The sequence below is a fragment of the Myotis brandtii genome, unplaced genomic scaffold, assembly GCF_000412655.1.
Source record: "Myotis brandtii unplaced genomic scaffold, ASM41265v1 scaffold1213, whole genome shotgun sequence".
NCBI classification, from domain to species: domain Eukaryota; kingdom Metazoa; phylum Chordata; class Mammalia; order Chiroptera; family Vespertilionidae; genus Myotis; species Myotis brandtii.
The window spans coordinates 819,787-837,616 of NW_005354228.1; the positions used below are offsets into that span (position 1 = coordinate 819,787).

Consider the following 17,830-nt stretch of genomic DNA (forward strand, 5'->3'; position numbering starts at 1 on the left):
GATCACGGGCCGCAGGCAGGCGGCTTCTGGGGTCGCCCACGGGGGCCTGGATGGTGGCTCTCGCTGGCGGCTCCCGCTGTCCTGCCCTGCCTGCAGTATGCAAATTAGTCGGCATCTTTGTTGGCAGTTAATTTGCATATCTCGCTGATTAGCCAATGGGAGGTGTAGTGAAGGTATGGTCAATTACCATGTTTGTCTATTATTAGGATAGATGATTGATATGAACAGGCATACAGAATGACTCGACTCACACGCTCTGGGAAGGGATCACCACAGTAAGTTTAGTTAACACCTTCTTCTCATAGAAACACACACACAAAAGAAAACAATGTGTTTTCCCTTGTGATGAGAACTTTTAGGATCTATTCTCTTAGCAACTTTCAAATATACACACACAGTGCTATCCAGTCTCCAAGCGGTAACTACATCCCAGTGCTCACTTACAACTGAAAGTGTGCCTCTGACCCTCACCAGCTGCCCTGCTGCCCCCTCTGCCCCCACCAGTACCACAAACCTGAGCTCTTTTCTGTGGCTTTGTGTTTTTGTTGTTCATTGTTGCTTTTGTTTTTTAGATTTCACATATGAGTGAGATCATATGGTATTTGTCTTTCTCTGTCTGACTTACTTCACTTGGCATAGTATCGTCTAGGTCCATCCATGCTGTAAAGCAGGCTTTAAATCACACAAACTCGGATTTGTGACATCCACCTCCTGTCCTTTCGGTTAGAGAACCGCTTCATGAGCCTTGTCCCCCAGGTGAGGTGTGACCATGTGCAGCACGCTCGGTGTCGGGCTCTCCTGGGAGCACCCGGGACCTGCTCCTCTTAACCATCAGCTACATCTGTTCACTGTTGCTGGAATATTAGGCCCAAGAGAGCATTTAGTCTGTTAAATATCACTTTATTGCCATCATGTTCTGGTTAACTTTTCAAAATTCAATAAAAAATTTAAACTAACGGAAGTAAAAGTATACCTACTCTCACCATTGAAAAAATATAAAACTTTAAAGCAAAAACAAAAAAAAAGGATTTATCCTATCTGCACCTACAGTCCTATCTTGTACAGGAAGTACTCTTCACAATATGGCGAGTCCTTTCCTGATTCTACCCTTATGTTCTCTCTCTGTGAACACACACACACACACACACACACACACACACACACGCTTATCCTTTTTTCCACACAAAAACAAGGTTATGTGCACATAATGGCCTGCAATTTTTTGTCATGAATATTTTTCTTTTATATATATATTTTTTATTGATTTCAGAGAGGACGGGAGAGGGAGAGGGAGTAGAAACATCAATGATGAGAGAATCATTGATCGGCTGCCTCCTGCACGCCCCACATTGGGGATCGAGCCCACAACCCAGGCATGTGCCCTGACCAAAAATCAAACCAAGACCTGGTTCATAGGTCAACACTCAACCACTGAGCCACGCCGGCCAGGCAGTCATGAACATTTTTCTAAATCAGTATCTACAGCTCTTCCTCATTCTTATAAAATGGCTGCACAGCTTCACTGTAGGGCAGAACCATAATTTACTTAATGTTTACTTATTCAGGGACATTTGTGTCTCCAGTTTTTGCTGCTCGATGCACAGTGCTGCCTGAGTGGACATCGCCCAGACGCTGCTGCCCTGCGGGGCTCCCTCGGCGCCGCCCGGCCAGGCAGCTGTGAGGGCTTTGAGCTTTCAGATTCCAGGTCCACGGAGGATGTCTCGCACGCGCACTCCTGCGGCCGCTCCCTCCAGCATTTAATGTTACGGACCCTTGAACGCCTTCCTAGTCTTATAGAAACCACATTTTCTTTTACTTTAACCTTGCTTGCTCCTCAGTGAGGCTGAGTCGCTCCAGGAGTTCACTGGCTGATTGGGCCCTTCCCGTGCTGCCTGTGGGCGCCGCGCCTGCTTCTGTGTTGTTGGCGTGTGGGGGGCTCTGTGCACACGGGTGGGACTCGTCCTCGGCTCCCGTGCGGTGCTCTTCTGGGCAGGGCTCCATGGGCGTCTGCATCGCAGGCGCCACATGCCCGCGGCAGCTCAGTGCGCTGGGGCTTTCAGGAGCGACTGTATTAGACCTGCGTGCTGCGTGTCGCGATTCTGTAAAGGCTGCTGAAGGAGCATGTCACAGTGACTGTGACAGTAAAATGGTGAATGGCATTTTGGTTTCTGTCCAAAATGGTGTGTGCGCTGGCACAGTGTGGTGTGGGCACGTGTGGGGACCCGAGTCGTGAGTTGAGACATCCCGGGAGGGGACGTAAGGGCGGGGGGGGTGGTCCCCAGTGCCTGGGCCAGTTCTGATGTCTTTAGTTTTCAGTCTGTTCAGACTTTCATACCCTGTGTTTCGTACTTTGACTTTTTTGAATCGTTAATATATTCATGTGATTGAACATTTAGAACATATAAAACAAGTATGTTTTTCCACATTTGGTTCCCTGCCCCCATTTTCCCTCTGACAGGTAACCAAGTGTTGCTCCTTTTGTATCCTGTAGCTTTGGCTACATAAACATCAAATTAAACACTGCATGTCCTCTATAATTAAAACTATGGTAGCTGAACTGTACATTTACAAATGGTTAAAATGGTAAATTTTATAAATACATTTGCTACAAAGAAGAAAAACCTTAATAAAAAAGGGTGTCCAAATTACACTCACATGGTAGCAAGGAAAAACTTTACATGTCTGGCCGGAGTGGTGAGACCCGTGACTTAATTTTCCCATTTGTGTTACAATGTTTCATATTCAATAGTAATGATTTGACAAGGCAGGGAATCCTCCAACTGTGGTGAGCGGCCGCGGCCCCTCTGCTTTCAGCGGGAGCACATGATGAGCTGCTACTGGGAGCAGCCGCGGCCCGGGCCTGCCCGCCACGACCCCAGCCGGCCCTACGCCGAGCAGTACCGCATAGACAGCCGGCAGTTTGCACGCCTGTTCCAGCTGGTCTCGCCATGGACCTGCGGGGCGCACACGGAGATCCTCGCCGAGAGGACCTTCCGGCTCCTGGACGACAACATGGACCATCTTATCGAATTCAAAGCGTTTGCCAGCTGCCTCGGTAGGACTGCTGACTGCAGCACGTTGCTTTGGGTGTGAGTCTGTGAACACAGTGCAAGGTGTACTGTGTAGCAGGAACAATGAACTGTCCTTGTGAATGGCCTGACACAAGTTTGTGATTTTTAAAATCACTGCAGGCTCCTCCTGAGGTCTCTATGCTTCCTGAAGGGGGGACCAGGCTCTCAGCCCCCAGGTCACTGAGCTGTTCTCATGGCGCCGGGGAGTGGGGACTTGCTAGAAGCCACGTCCCTAATGCTTACACGTAAAAAGAGCCTTCGGAAGGCATGAGGCTTCCTGGCAGCTCAGCAGTCACCCGTCACCACCCCTCACATGCTCATGCACACAGTGGGCCTGGGAGCAGGGGAGGAGGAAGTTCTCTATGACAAGTGTATGTGAACTGCTTGCATCTGCTCTCTTTCCCCCAGACGCTATGTATAACGGAGAAATGAATGAGAAAATTAAACTGCTCTACAGGCTCCACGTTCCTCCCGGTAAGAAATTCTGAGACATACCGGGCTCTGTTCTGCCTTGACACTGACCAGCTTTGTGCACAACACGAAAGTTCTTTTTATTTTTTATTGGTTTAGAGAGAGAGGAAGGGAGAGAAGCATCTATTTGAGAGAAAAACATCAACTGTTGTCTCCCGTAGGCACCCTAGCTGGGTATACACCCTGACCAGGAATTGAACCTGTGACCTTTCTGTGTAGGGGACAGTGCTCTACCAACTGAGCCACACAGTCAGGGCCTCAAGTTCTTTTTGAATTTCATTTAGACTGGAAGCAACCAATGTTTCTTTTTTAAAAACATATTTTTATTGATTTCAGAGAGGGAGGAGAGATAGAAACATCACTGATGAGAATAATTGATCAGCTGCCTCCTTCACGCCCCCTACTGGGGATCGAGCCCACAATCTGGGCATGTGCCCTGACTGGGAATCCAACTGTGACCTCCTGGTTCCTAGGCCAATGCTCAGCCACTGAGCCCCGCCGGCCGGGCGCGATGTTTCTGACTTAGGGTTCTTGACGGCAGATTTGAGTGCCGTGCTGTGGCCGATGGCGGTGGCTCTGATGCGAGTGGGCAGCAGAAGCCTTCAGGACTTGGCAGCACACCTGCCTGAGCCCTGGCTTCTGACCCGCTGGTCCAAGGACCACACTGTAGGAACTGCTGGCCTGTGGATGTATGGGGAAGCCAGGCCTGGTGGTCTCAGCAGATGTGGCTCTTTTATGCTACTGCTGAAGAACCCCTTCAGTTTTCCAACATGTAAGGCCTTGCTTCCTTTAAATCGAAGCAGTGGTAACCAGGAACAAAGGAAGCAGTTTTGAAATCTACAGGACCAGACGTGGTGTTCACCTCCAGGTATTGCATGGGCCTTTGAAGTTGGTAGAGGCGGGTGAGGAATTCCAGGTCTCTGGCCTCACCACAGTCCTGGTGCGGGATGGGGGCCTCTGACAGAACTTCCCGTGAGGCGCCTGGGGCACTGTTAGGCTTCCAGGCCAAGCCAGTGGCTTTTACAGCTAACACCTGTGCCAGCGTTGGAAATGCACATATTACTATGGGCTTCTGGGCCCACGTCTTGAGGTTGGCATTACTGGGCTGATGTGTAACATTGTGTACATTACCTCCGGGGCGCGCTATGGCACTTCATTGCTACTTCCCTGCAAACAGAATCAGTGAAGTTCTTTGCCATTTATGCAAACATAATTTGCTCTTATTTTTCATGTTTTCCTACTAACATAGAAGACATGCATAGTTATTCCTTTATTATCATCATTGTCATTACCGTCTTTTCATAATCATTCTATCTGGTATTGCTAAATACGACATGATTGACTTAATTTTATTCAATGATTTCATCTTGAGTTTTAAATAACTTTGTGATAATTTTAGATTTATAGAAAAGTTACAAAGATCATATAGATCTCATTCTTGGTATAGCTTTAAATATATTAGTTTTTTATATCATTTGAGATTGATATTTGATTCTCAATACTTCATATTGAATTATTGTTTCCAAATTACAAGTTTATTTCTAAAAGGCATATTTTAATTATATTAATCAATTTAAGACCTTTATGGCTTCAGAAAATCCATTTTTCAAAAATGTTCTGAATATATAAAATTGTAATACTTATATTGTGTGACTCTGAATTTAAATTGTTAAATGGAAGATTTGATTTATTATTTGAATTTTTATGCAGTTTTTTTTAAAAAAGTCTTAAGAATGCAGACTCTAAAACCTGCAGTTAAACACATCAATCTGCCAAGGCCATGACGAGCCACAATACATTTAAGTATTTTCATTTAAATAAATTTAATTTTAACAAATAGATGCATTCCACCAATAATGAATAACTTTTGGATTAAAGGTAGGACAGATGCACTAGTTGGAAGAGTTGAACTCTCATGAGGAAGTTTGCTGCGGGTCACAGTGTGAATCTGGGCCCAGAGTACGTCTGTCTGCCTGGTGGGAGGCCCAGCGCCTGGCCCCTGCAGCCACTGACCCTGGGCCCGAGCTGAGGCTTCTGCTGCCACTCAGGAAGCGGAGGCAGGGCCTCGGGCCCTCTGAGTTCTAGGAGAGCTCACTCATTGGCTCCACTGCTTAGCAAAGGCAACAGAAAAGAAATGTCCAGATGATTTGCTGCTGTCTCAGGTGACACAGGGCTGAACAGTACCCCAGAGACCAGTAAGTCAGGATGACCCACGTGTGCCTCAGAGGACAGTCTGGCACTCAGTTTATACCCACCGTCTTGGTTCTCTCTGATCGGGCCTTTCTTACGGTCACACTCAGGAACAATACTGAAAATAAACTATAATCTCCCACTTTTGGGAACATGCCCGTATGTCAAAATACCTACTGGAAACCAAGAAAACTGAAGGGTCACTACACTGCTCTAAGGACCACATTATTACTACTTTTTAAATGTATTTTTATTTCAGAGAGGAAGGAAGAGGGAGAGAAACATCAGTGAGAGAGATTTCATTGATCAGCTGCCTCCTGCACACCCCTACTGGGGATCGAGCCCACAACCTGGGCACGTGCATGTGCCCTGACGAGGAACCGATCCATGACCTCCTGGTTCATAGGAAAGGCCACATTATCAATGAGTACGACCGACGTGGCATACATGAGCAGGTCACCAGCCGAGGTGGAAAGAGATGAGCTAAATGATGACTCCTCCCAGGATCAAGAACTTCCTTCAGAGAATGCAGTCAGGGTGAAGATTCAGTTTGAGAATGATTCTGAAAAACAGATGATGTACTGAGGAAACTTGCAAAGGTCAACTTCTCACAGGACACAAAAAGTGACAGTTCACCTTCTGTCTAACAACTTGGCCAGTGCTGACATCAGCCAGGTAGAAGTGATGCCAGGCACACTGGTTTGGCAATGGACAGCTTGGGTTTGGTGAGAGATCTGTTCTTTGGATTGGAATCCGAGTTGAAAATGCCACTAGAAGATTTTTAAAAATATGAAGTGTAGAATACAAACTGACTTAAAAAAAATTTTGTGAAATTATTGCCAGGAAGCCATTAAGATATTAGATTAATCCAGTACTTATATACCTCAAGTGACTTTTTTACAGTCGATACCTGAGACACCAGTTGGATACTTTACACAACTGGTGGTCTGTGAAGTCTGAAAGGTTGGCGACAGCTGCTTTAGTTGGTTTTCTCATCAGTGACTCGGATATACTGGAATTCCTAATCCAAATTCAAGTCCCATATTTGTTTTTTCCAACCACGTTGAGGGGGTAACAGGAGAGCACTATTTTGCTTTTGCAAGAAAATATGATGGAGAAATGCATCTGGAGGCCAGATTGTATTGAAAGCAGATGTAAGAGATAAGGGAGTTTCAGATAACCAAATGTAAATCATTCACCAGATTTTAACTTGTGCAGTCCTTGAAGTGAGACATAATGAAAACTTTAAATGTTTAATTCATTTATAACCTTGAATTATGAATTTTATACACACACACACACACACACACACACACACACACACACACACACACACACACGAGGCCTGGTGCATGAAATTCGTTCATGGAGGGGGGGTTCCCTCAGCCCAGCCTGCACCCACTCCAATCAGGGAACCCCTCAGGGGATGTCTGACCACCAGTTTAGGCCCGATCCCATTAAACTGGCGGTCGAACACCCCTCTCACAATCTGGGACCACTGGCTCCTAACCACTCACTTGCCTGATTGCCCCTAACCCAGGGGTGGGCAAACTTTTTGACTCGAGGGCCACAATGGGTTCTTAAACTGGACTGGAGGGCCGGAACAAAAGCATGGATGGAGTGTTTGTGTGAACTAATATAAATTCAAAGTAAACATCATTACATAAAAGGGTACGGTCTTTTTTTTTTTTAGTTTTTATTCATTTCAAACGGGTCGGATCCGGCCCGTGGGCCGTAGTTTGCCCACGGCTGCCCTAACCTCTCTGCCTGCCTGCCTGATCACCCCCAACTGCCCTCCTCTGCCGGCCAATTTGGTTCTGATTGGTCAGTTTCTATGTCAGTCAGTGTCAAACCTCCTAGGCAGACATTGGCTCCTCACAGTTGACCCAGATTTGGTTTTGGTCGGTCAGTTTCTATGCCAGTCAGCATCTCTGGGCCTGATCAGCAGCCCCGTGGAGGCCTGGAGAGAAATGGAGGTGCGGCTGTTGGCCAGGCTGGGAGAGAGAGGCAAGTTCTGATCAAGGGCTGCCACAGTGGCTACGGATCAGACCCTGCCTCTCTCTCTGCAGGCCTTTCTCTGGGCCTGATCTGCAGCCCCCTAAGGCAGTCAGTGCTGGGTTGCCACGAGCCTTAGATGTTACGACCCTGGCTCGCTATTATATAGATTGGAATTACAAAAATAAGGTTACATTTATAATAAAAGTTCAAATAGCTCATTAAAAGGCTGCAAGTACATTTGAGGATTGTATATAAACTCGGTTTACCCTCTTCCCTAATGCATTGTGTCCTAGTGCCCAGTCAGGTCGTGTTTTCTGTGCCAGGACTGGAGAGGTCGGAAGCCCTGCTCTGTGGTTGATTGACCTTTCCAGTTCCGTCACTGTTGACTTTATCTGCCTCTTTTCTGGACACTGTCCACCGTGTGAATCTTCCTGCCGTAGGCTCCCATGACATTTGTGTTTATTGGTTCTTGCGTTGAAGCATGTTAGTGACTTGTGAATAGGTTTGTTTGGTATACCAAGCTCTGAGGATAGAGACCGTGTCCTGTTGACATCTCAGGGCCTGTTTCCCAGGAGTCCATTTCCATCATGCTGGCTCCAGGACCACCCAGTGTTTGTAATTTTCCTCCTATTCAGTTCTGAGTGGCTTCACATGTGCCACTGTGTAGAATTTGTCTTGGGTAAAGTTGGGAAAGAGAATGACTATCTTTGTAATAGAAAAGAAAAAAAATAAGGAAAAAAACAGAAACCTGTCAAGGAGAGGGTAGCTTATCAAGGCTTTGGTACCATTTTGTGGGCATTTGTTCCATCACAACTGAATTTTGCCTTTGATTTCACAGTGAATGGTTTACAAATAAGCTGAGGTTGCTTTTAAAATGAGGATCCTTTGTCCATAATCCCCTTTATAAGTTTTATTAATCTATAAATCATACTGTACAATTTATTCAAAGTGTGCAGCTTGTCATCACCCCAGAAAGCAAGCCCATACCGTGTGGCTTTGCCCCAGTTCATCCATTTTCCTCTGGAGCAGCGGTTCTCAACCTGTGGGTCATGACCATCGGAAAACACATATAGCATATCAGATATTTACGATTCATAACAGTAGCAAAATTACAGTTATGAAGTAGCAACAAAAATAATTTTATGGTTGGGGGTCACCACAACATGAGGACCTGTATTAAAGGGTCGCGGCATCAGGAAGGTGGAGAACCACTGCTCTGGAGTCTACAGACTTGCCTTGCCCAGGCATTTCATAGAAAGGGAATCATGCGGTATGTGCTCTTGTCTGGCTGCTTTCACTTAGTACGTTTTAAAGGTTCATCAGGGTGGCAGCATGTACCAATATGTCATTTGTGGCTAAATGTGATACTCGGATTTACGGGCATGCCATAATTTTTCCATTCACCAATTCTTAGGAACAACGCTGCTACAGGCATCGGTGTACAAGTTTTTGAGCTGACACTTTTCCATTCCCATTTGGTGTATACCTACCTGTCTAGTGGAATTTTGGGGTTGAATAGTAATTTAACTTTTTGAGGAACTGCCAGACTCCTTCCCAAAGGGCTGTAATACCTTCTACTCCATCAGCAGTGCATTAGGGTTCTGATATAACTGGACCTTTGTGCAATTCAAAACTTGTAATAAAGTGCTTTGCACCCAGTAAAGCTTTTTGCAGTTTGTTAGAAATTATATAACAGCATGTGCTCAGGGGAAAACAACACGAGAAGTTTAAATTACCTGTTATCCCATCTCAAGATTCTGTGTAAAATTTGTGTGTAGGACACACGTACATATAAACTGACTTGTATTTAAACACAATGGATCTTACTCCACACACTTCCCGGCCAGTGCCTGTCAGTCCTATGAACTGGCACGTCATTAACCGCAGCAGGACCGGCACCAGGGAAAGGCATCACCTTGGTGTGCACTGGGCTCCGCAGACCCTGCAAAGGCTGCAGCTGAGGTTGGGGGCTGCTGGCTTAGCTTACTTATCTATTAGCTTCTTTACCTAAAAAGCTTTGATTTTGGTTACAGTAATTTGTTCAATCTCTTTTTAAGCCCTCACTGAAGATGACCAAGACAGCCAGTCACCACTGAAGAACCCTCTGCTGTCCACATCAAGACCCCTGGTCTTTGGGAAAGCAAACGGCATGTACCTTTTCACTGTCAGGAGCCAGCTGGCGGCTCTCCTTAGACTTTCCCCGTCCTGAGACTCAGTACTGAGCACACTGCTTCCCAAGGCCAGGAGCCCACAGGGCTGCAGTGTCCCGGGTGACTGCCCACGGTCCTCTAGTAGCAAGTCACCCAGCAGCCACACCCCCTTCGTGGTCCATTGCTCTCTCCCCTTTACCTAGGCTGTTTGTAGATCTTGGTTTAATTTCTCATCTCCCCTTCTCTGTTTTGCTTTTACTGAAATTATTTAAACTATATATTGTTTCCTTTGTCTCAGATGATGCCTCCGACTACAAGAAACAGCTAAAGCAGATGATTAAGGATTTAGCCAAAGAAAAAGCTAAATCTGAGACTGAGTTGCCCCAAATGAGCCAGGTATGGACTATATTCTGTGTGAAGAATTAACTTTTGTCGATCTCTTCAGAAGTAAGCCTAATAATTAAGCTGGGGCTCCTTTACCACCAAAGCCATAATCAAAGGGTTTTGTAACTTCTGGGAGCTAGACATTGTGGTAATTAAAATGTCTTCAGAACAGGACACACTGCTTCCTAGATTTTTAAAAAATATTTTTGATTTCAGAGAGAGGGAGATAGAAACATCAATGAGAAGGAATCATTGACCAGCTGCCTCCCGCACACCCCTTACTGGGCATCAAGCCCACAACCTGGGCATGTGCCCTTGACCTTTATCGAACCCAGGACCCTTCAGTCCACAGGCTGAGGCTCTAGCCAGAGTCAAACTAGCCAGGGCTGGTTCATGTCTTTGAAAGGTTTTTCTGTCACACCCATTTACCCAGGTCGTGATCAAGAGTCAGTTTCTTCCCTGGTGATAGCATATGGGAGCACTGTGGACACAGCTTTCTTCCCTAAAAAACTAGTGTACTCCAGTTGCTTCAACACCAGTTGAATCTCCAAAACCTTGGTCTCTATGCCACATCCCAGCACTTGTGGGTTGAAAGGTGTGCACACACTCAATAGCTGTGTAGATGAATAGCACACTTCTGAGTGTGCTGAAATTCCTTGGAGGCAAAGGGCAGAGGCTACCTTTTCTCATGTTTTGCTTCCAAGTTCTTTTAAGAATGCATTATACTTCCATCCTGGTCATGCTGCTATTTACTTTTTTGTATTCCAGAGAGAATTTATCCAGTTCTGTAAAACTTTGTACAGCATGTTCCACGAAGACCCAGAGGAAAACAACTTGTACCAAGCCATCGCCACGGTCACCACGCTCCTGCTACAGATCGGGGAGGTGGGGCAGCACAGCAGCAGCAGCAGCTCAGGGAGCTGCTCCCAGGAGAGCGGGGAGGGGCCGCGGGCCTCAGCACCTTCTCCTGAGCAGGACTCTGTTTTTGCGGACACAGACACTGGGACAGCTCCCCAGGACGCCAGGGCATTTCCTGAAGAGGCGGAAGGGGACTGGACAGTCTCCCTTGAACACATTTTAGCTTCACTTCTGACTGAACAGTCATTAGTAAACTTTTTTGAAAAGCCACTGGACATTAAATCCAAACTTGAAAATGCCAAGATCAATCAGTACAACCTCAAAACTTTTGAAATGAGCAGCCAATCACTGCCTGAACTTAAGCAAGATAGTGACTTGCTGAGATGAGTTGGCCATAACAAAGCAAGAACCACCCATTTGTGGACTGTCAGCCCCATAAATCCAGATTTCAGTCTCATTCATTCTGAGTATAGTCTATGTTCTGGGCATCCAGATAAGCAACCTGACAGCCCCAACTGTGGCCAGAACTGATGCAACCCTCAACATTGTGTTCTTTATTAATAAAGAGGGAGAGACATTGATATTGGTTGCCTCCCATACAAACCCTGGCCTGGGATGGGACCTGCAACCTGTCATGTGCCCTGACTGGAAATCAAACCTGTAGCCTTCCGGTGCGCAGGATGCCGCTCCAACAAACTGAGCCGCAGCAGCCAGGCCAGGCTGTTTGACTATCAGATTCACTGAAATAGGCACCGCTGCTGTGATGTTTTCATTCAGATAGAACACAGGTCCAATGCTACATGCTAACCCAGACTAAGAAACGCCCAAGCTCATTTTTCACTTGGATAATGGGAGGTCTAGAGTCAAGTTCACTTTGAAGATCTAAGAGCCACTGTCTATGCAATTGCATCTGGCTTTTTCTTTGCACAAATTTTGTTTCAATGCTGGTAATTGAAACCATTTTAATATATTTGGTTGTATTCACTTTCCTTACAAAAATGTTGTGTATAAATCATGCTATCAATGTTGGCCTCTAAGATTTTTAATAAGAAATTTTTGTACCGACTTTGGTCCTTGTTTATACCTCGCAGTTATTTGAGTTCTGAGGTCTGGGTTGTGCAGTGAACAGAGGCTGGAGGACTTCCCCCTACCCCCCAGCACCTGGTGCTCTAAGTCAGAGTGCACCACGGTGGGGTCTTTAACCCTTGCAATTCTGCACACAGTAATGCAGTATCATCCCTGCAACACTGTTCTCAGCCGTATTCAGATTTTGGGCTGGGTAAGCTTTAGCCCCATGTAAACTGGAACTAAAAATATCTCATGGGGCTTTACAAGTGAGCTAAGACATTAACTGTACATGTAAATTACCCCATCAGAATATCAATTACTTTAGAAGACAATTATATCAATACACATTAACCCTTTGTGGTCCAATGTTATTTTTGGAATTCAAACAGTCTGGTCCAAATTAATTGACGGGATTGAATGTTGAACTTTTTAATGTTTATTGCTCAACGTTGGACCTGCTCCTAGCGCCTGTTCTGTTGAGTCAGCCTCGAGGTTGGACCGAAAAGGGTTATGAATTGCATCATTTCAGTTTGTTAAAATGAAAAGTGGCCAATGGCAATTGAGTTCTACAAGCCAGTTTCTGGGAAATGTTTATCTTTTAGAATCTACGAAACATGCATATAAAAGCACTAACCATTGCACCTCCAATGTCCCAACTACCTGTGGGGTCCTAAAGCCAGGCTACACGGCCAAATTACCTAGAAAACCCTGTTTAGGCCTGTCTATATACTCCAACTCCAGGGGCTGGGAAAAGGGATACAGACATTGTATTAAAGAAACCTCTCCAAATGGTTCTGTAGCTGGGAACTACTTTAAGGTTACAAACATTACGCTGCCGTCAGAAACAAAACCAACCTCCAAGGCAGTTGTATAACTTTATTCGACCGTCAGCATTAGTTCTCGTCCACGTTCACGGTCTGCAGACCTGCAGGAGAGGAGGCGTCACCTTTCACCCCGCGCCCTTCCCAGCGGCATTAGTTCTCGTCCACGTTCACGGTTTGCAGACCTGCAGAAGGAGAGGAGGTGTCACCTTCCGCCCGCGCCCTCCCCAGCGGCAGCTTGTGGAGCGGCATGAAACTTACTTTTGAAAGTGGTGACAGGCACGTAGGTGACCAATGTGTACAGCTTGTTTGGTGAATCTTCATCCTCATTACGTTTTCTGGACAAACGTACCCGGATACGATATGGGACATTCCTAATAAGAAACATAAACGTGTTGGTCAGGTCAACGCCCCCTATCATGACACAGGCACCGGGGTCCTCAGACATCCTGTCCCCACTGCTGTCACAGGCTTCCAAGGCTCCGTCCTTTGTTCCAACCTGATAGGGAGCCGGCAGGACACCTGACCAACGTGGAAATGTGAGCCTAACTTGCCAGGTCCTCTCCCTCTGCCACCAGCACAGAAACTGGTGATGGGCTTGTCTAAAAGGTAAATCTGGAGAAACACCCCCCTCTGCAGGCTACACTGAACACGGGACAATGACATGCGCTTTCCCTGCCTCAGGCAGGCAGTCCACTCCTCTCATTGGTTGGAGGATGTGAAGTGTCCTGAAACCTGGGACTCTTGGCTTCTGACACCACTCCCCACTTATCTCAAAGGAGCCATCATTGGCGGCTCCTTTGTTAGATACATTTCTACTGAACTCGAACTGCTGGCCCACTGCAGGCTGCTCTCAGGGGTTGTCATCCCACTCAACCCCAACACTGAAAAGCCACCCAGACACCACACCCTGCCCTACACCAGCTCATACCACCGCCCAGCCCCTACCACTTCACTGCCCTTAGCTAGGCCCACCTCCATGCTGGTACCTTCATCGTCCTTCACAGCAAAAACACCCTCCTGCTTCTAAGCAGGGTTTCTTAACCTCAGCACTACTGACATTGGGGCTGGGTGGCTGGGTGTTTCTTTGTTGTGGAGGCGGCTGTGTGCATTCTAGGATGTTTCCAGAACCCTTGGCCTGTGTGCAACCCCACCAGTGATCACCAAATGTGTGCCTGGGGAGGGGAGGTAAAATTGCAAACCAGTGCTCCAGTGGCTTCTAGAGATAAAGCCAAACTCTTTGCCACGACCTACAAGACTCCCCATGATCTGCCTCCTGCCTAACTCTCCATCCTCATTCTGTTCTTCAAGTCACTTGTTTGACTTCCACCTTCATCAACCTGTTCCCAGATCACACCACATCTCTTTGTGCAACACTCCTACCAGCCCCTGCACTGCTGGACCCTCATTTGGGTCTCATTACAAATACCACATCCAAAGGCTTCTCTGCAGACACTAACCCCCTTTGAGTTACTGCCTCACCATTTTTTAATAATTCCACTAGAGGCCCAGTGCACGAAATTCGTGCATAGGTACGGTCCCTAGGCCTGGCCTGTGATCAGGGCCATCTCCCCCACCTCCCCGTTCGCCACTGGGAGATCGGATCTGGCCAGCCAGGAGGAGGGACCAAGAGGTCAGCTGTTCTTGCCCACTCACCAGCCCCGCCCCCACCACGGGCGCCCTGTGTGGGTTGACCTACGGGGCGGGGGCCTTGGCCTGGCGCCACCCGCCACCCACCCTCGGTTCCCTTTCGCCATCCGTCGATGGTGATGGAAGGAAAGGGACTGAGAGGTGGTCAGTGCTCCTCACAGTGACTGGTCAAGTGGTCGTTCAGCTATTAAGGTCAATTTGCATATTGCCCTTTTATTACATAGGACATGCACCAGTGATTACTGAGCTCATACACAGGGTGCAGAGCAAGTGGATCAGCTGGTGTAATTTTAACTCTTATAACACGTAACTTCCCACCTTATTCCTTTGGCCCAGACAGCTTTGTTGAGCCTGGTGTCAATGCGCACGTCTGGAGTCCCCATCTCCTTCATGGCAAATTTCCGGATCTCCTTGAGTGCCCGAGGGGCACGCTTCTTGAAACCCCTTAGATTCAAACATAAGTAAAAAATGAATTAAAGGAGCACAAAATTAAATTGAATGTCCTATTTTCATAAAAAACCTAAACCAAACTTTAACAAGGCAGAACAATCCTTTTTTCCACCAGCGCTAATGCCCAGCAACTGGTATAACAGGAGCTGCATCCCCGCTTCTAGTGACGGAGGATAAGGCTCTGCGCACAACCCTTAAGGAATGCTAGCACATACCATGGCCCACCCTTTCCTGATAAGCAAAAGCGCCCCCAAACTCTATCCTGTCAAGAGGAATCTAAGAATGCCATTAGAACATGCTTGAACACAAAGCATACACTGTACCCCATAGGAATATGGTAAGTAGATTTGTCACACCTTCAGACACAGCATGTTTTTGGAGCCCACTCAGTACGAATTTAAGTTCCCTACCCTGGTCTGTGCTGAGAGCAGAGGCCTGCAGTGCACAGAGCCCCTACCAAGTACCTGAGGTCGAGTCAACGCTACTGAGCTCTTGGGAGGTGCCAGGCACCGTCATTAACTCCTGACGGTCCCAGCTCTGAGCTCTCACCTTCTGTGTGCTGTTTAGATAAGGACACAGACATCCATTGAAATTTAATGCTTTTACTTAAAAACGTGAAAAAGCAACACTTTACTACAGGCGGAAATGGTCAAACATTTGTAGGCCAATCCAAGGGGGCGCAAAGAGAACAGTCTAAAGAGGTGCTGATGTTTCTGTCTCTCCCCCTTCCTCTCTGGAATAAAAATTTTAGCCCTGACTGGTTTGGCTCAGTGGATAGAGCACCGGCCTGCAGGCTGAAGGTTCCCAGGTTCGATTCCGGTCAAGGGCATGTACCTTGGTTGCGGGCACATCCCCAGTGGGGGGTGTGCAGGAGGCAGCTGATTGATGTTTCTCTCTCATCGATGTTTCTAACTCTCTATCCCCCTCTCTTCCTCTCTGTAAAAAAAAATCAATAAAATATATTTTTAAAAAAATTTTTTTAAGCCCTGACCGGTTTGGCTCAGTGGATAAAGCGTTGGCCTGCGGACTGAGGGGTCCAGGGTTCGATTCCAGTCAAGGGCATGTACCTTGGTGGCGGGTACATCCCCAGTAGGGGGTGTGCAGGAAGCAACTGATCGATGTTTCTCTCTCATCGATGTTTCTAACTCTCTATCCCTCTCCCTTTCTCTCTGTAAAAAATCAATAAAATATATTTCTAAAAAAAAATTTTTTTTTTAAATAAAGGGTGTTCACTACGTGACTGTCAGAAGGGGCCCCACAATGGTTCGTTCACCTCTGTAACCCAACGGCGCCTAACAGTGCTCTTTCCTGTCAGGAGGCAAACGTATCGGATGCAGTAAGAGCAGCAAACGGAGCCTGTCACAGGGACTTCATTCTGCTCTAAACCTTCAACAATGTCCACGACCCACAAAAAACCCGGCTCTCCACGCCCCCACAGCCACTTGACCATGTCTCCCCTGCTCCCTACTCCTCTCACCAGCTCCTGGTTATTTCTACAAGGTCACACCATTCACTTACATGCTTCACCACCTAGAAGCAAAAGGTGCCAGAGGCCACAACAGGGTGTGAGACGACCCCTGGAGTGCATCAGCTGGTGTCAAGTGTGACAAAAACGGACTCGGGAGAGAGCACTGGGACGGGCGGCGGGCTGGAGTGGGACGGCCACGGAGATGCGGGGCCACAGCTGACGGTGCCCAGGCAGGGGTGCGTGAGGAAAGCATTTACGGGCGAGGGGCCGACACAAGCCAGCTTCCCTCAACCAGGACACAAAGTGGCCAGTCCATGAGGAACCACAGCAAGTACTTTGGGTTCCACTCTGGGTGGGATGGGAAGCCAGGGGAAGGTGAGGATACACCGGGGTTTGAGGAAGGGAACCAGGAGAGGGAGCTGCAAACTAACCACCCGAGGGACAGAGAATGCCGCAGGGACCCGTGCGATGGGTCGGAGGAAGGGCAGAGCCAAGAGGACAAGCTCCTTTGCCAGTGAAACAGGAGGGCAGGGGTGGCCTGACCCAGGAGCCTGGCTGGGCCGTGTAGCCTGAGATGTAGACAGCGGCCTACAGACAGAGGGACGGAGTCCTGGGACTCCACCAAGACGGAGAAGGAGCAGCTAGAGAAGAAACAGGGTTTGGTGCCACGCAGGCCTGGGCTTAGGGCTTTTGTAACAAAGCACAAAGTGCCGGAAAGACTCGCTCACCTGCAATGGCCCACCTCCACTTTCCAAGTCCTAGGACTGGGGTGGCCTGTAGAGCACCCCTTTTCACTCGCATATTTTAGCGTTTATGTCTAAATACGTGGTCTAACTGCCTGCAAGTGAGCTGGGAAGGCAGGACCTTTGGGTTCCCTGCTAAACCTGCAAGGGCCGCTGGCAGTGCCCATCACAAGAGCCTGGTGAGAATAAAGCTCAAAGTGAGGGAAGCGGTGGTGGCCGGCCGCGGTTCCTCAGAAGCAACATCAATGCGCAAAGGCCCCGATGTCTGCTCCGGAAGCCACGGAGACCCCAGGCAGGCCGGGGTGCCGCGCCGACAGCCGCCGGTGCCCACGAGCTGCACCTCTGAGCCCCTTGAAAAACACGTCGTCCCAGCGAGGCCGCCCATCCTAGTACCTGGCGCCCCAGACGCAGGTCCCCCTCCCTTTCGCCTCGGGTCACAGCCCGGCCAGTGCCCACGCCCGTCCTTGTGGGTCAGAACCAGCACAGCCCGGCCAGCGCCCACGTTCCG

General features: G+C 47.8%; 2 protein-coding genes across 2 annotated transcripts in view; one reads left to right on the forward strand and one right to left on the reverse strand.

The window, feature by feature from the left end:
- The window catches only part of TBC1D8 (TBC1 domain family, member 8 (with GRAM domain)), a 101,942-nt gene extending 89,743 nt beyond the window's left edge, over positions 1–12,199 (forward strand). The window contains exons 16-20 of the mRNA XM_014533133.1: positions 2,815–3,055; positions 3,480–3,545; positions 9,788–9,877; positions 10,179–10,276; positions 11,033–12,199. Of these exons, the coding sequence (XP_014388619.1) occupies positions 2,815–3,055; positions 3,480–3,545; positions 9,788–9,877; positions 10,179–10,276; positions 11,033–11,509 (972 nt within the window). The 3' untranslated portion in view covers positions 11,510–12,199. The remainder of the gene's footprint in view (positions 1–2,814; positions 3,056–3,479; positions 3,546–9,787; positions 9,878–10,178; positions 10,277–11,032) is intronic.
- Positions 12,200–13,051: 852 nt separating this feature from the next.
- Positions 13,052–15,134, reverse strand: RPL31 (ribosomal protein L31; the record flags this gene model as incomplete). Its single annotated transcript, XM_014533117.1, has 3 exons — positions 13,052–13,196; positions 13,273–13,385; positions 14,980–15,134. Coding segments are annotated over 3 exons (300 nt in total), but the record flags the coding sequence as incomplete, so codon positions are not given.
- Positions 15,135–17,830: the final 2,696 nt, after the last annotated feature.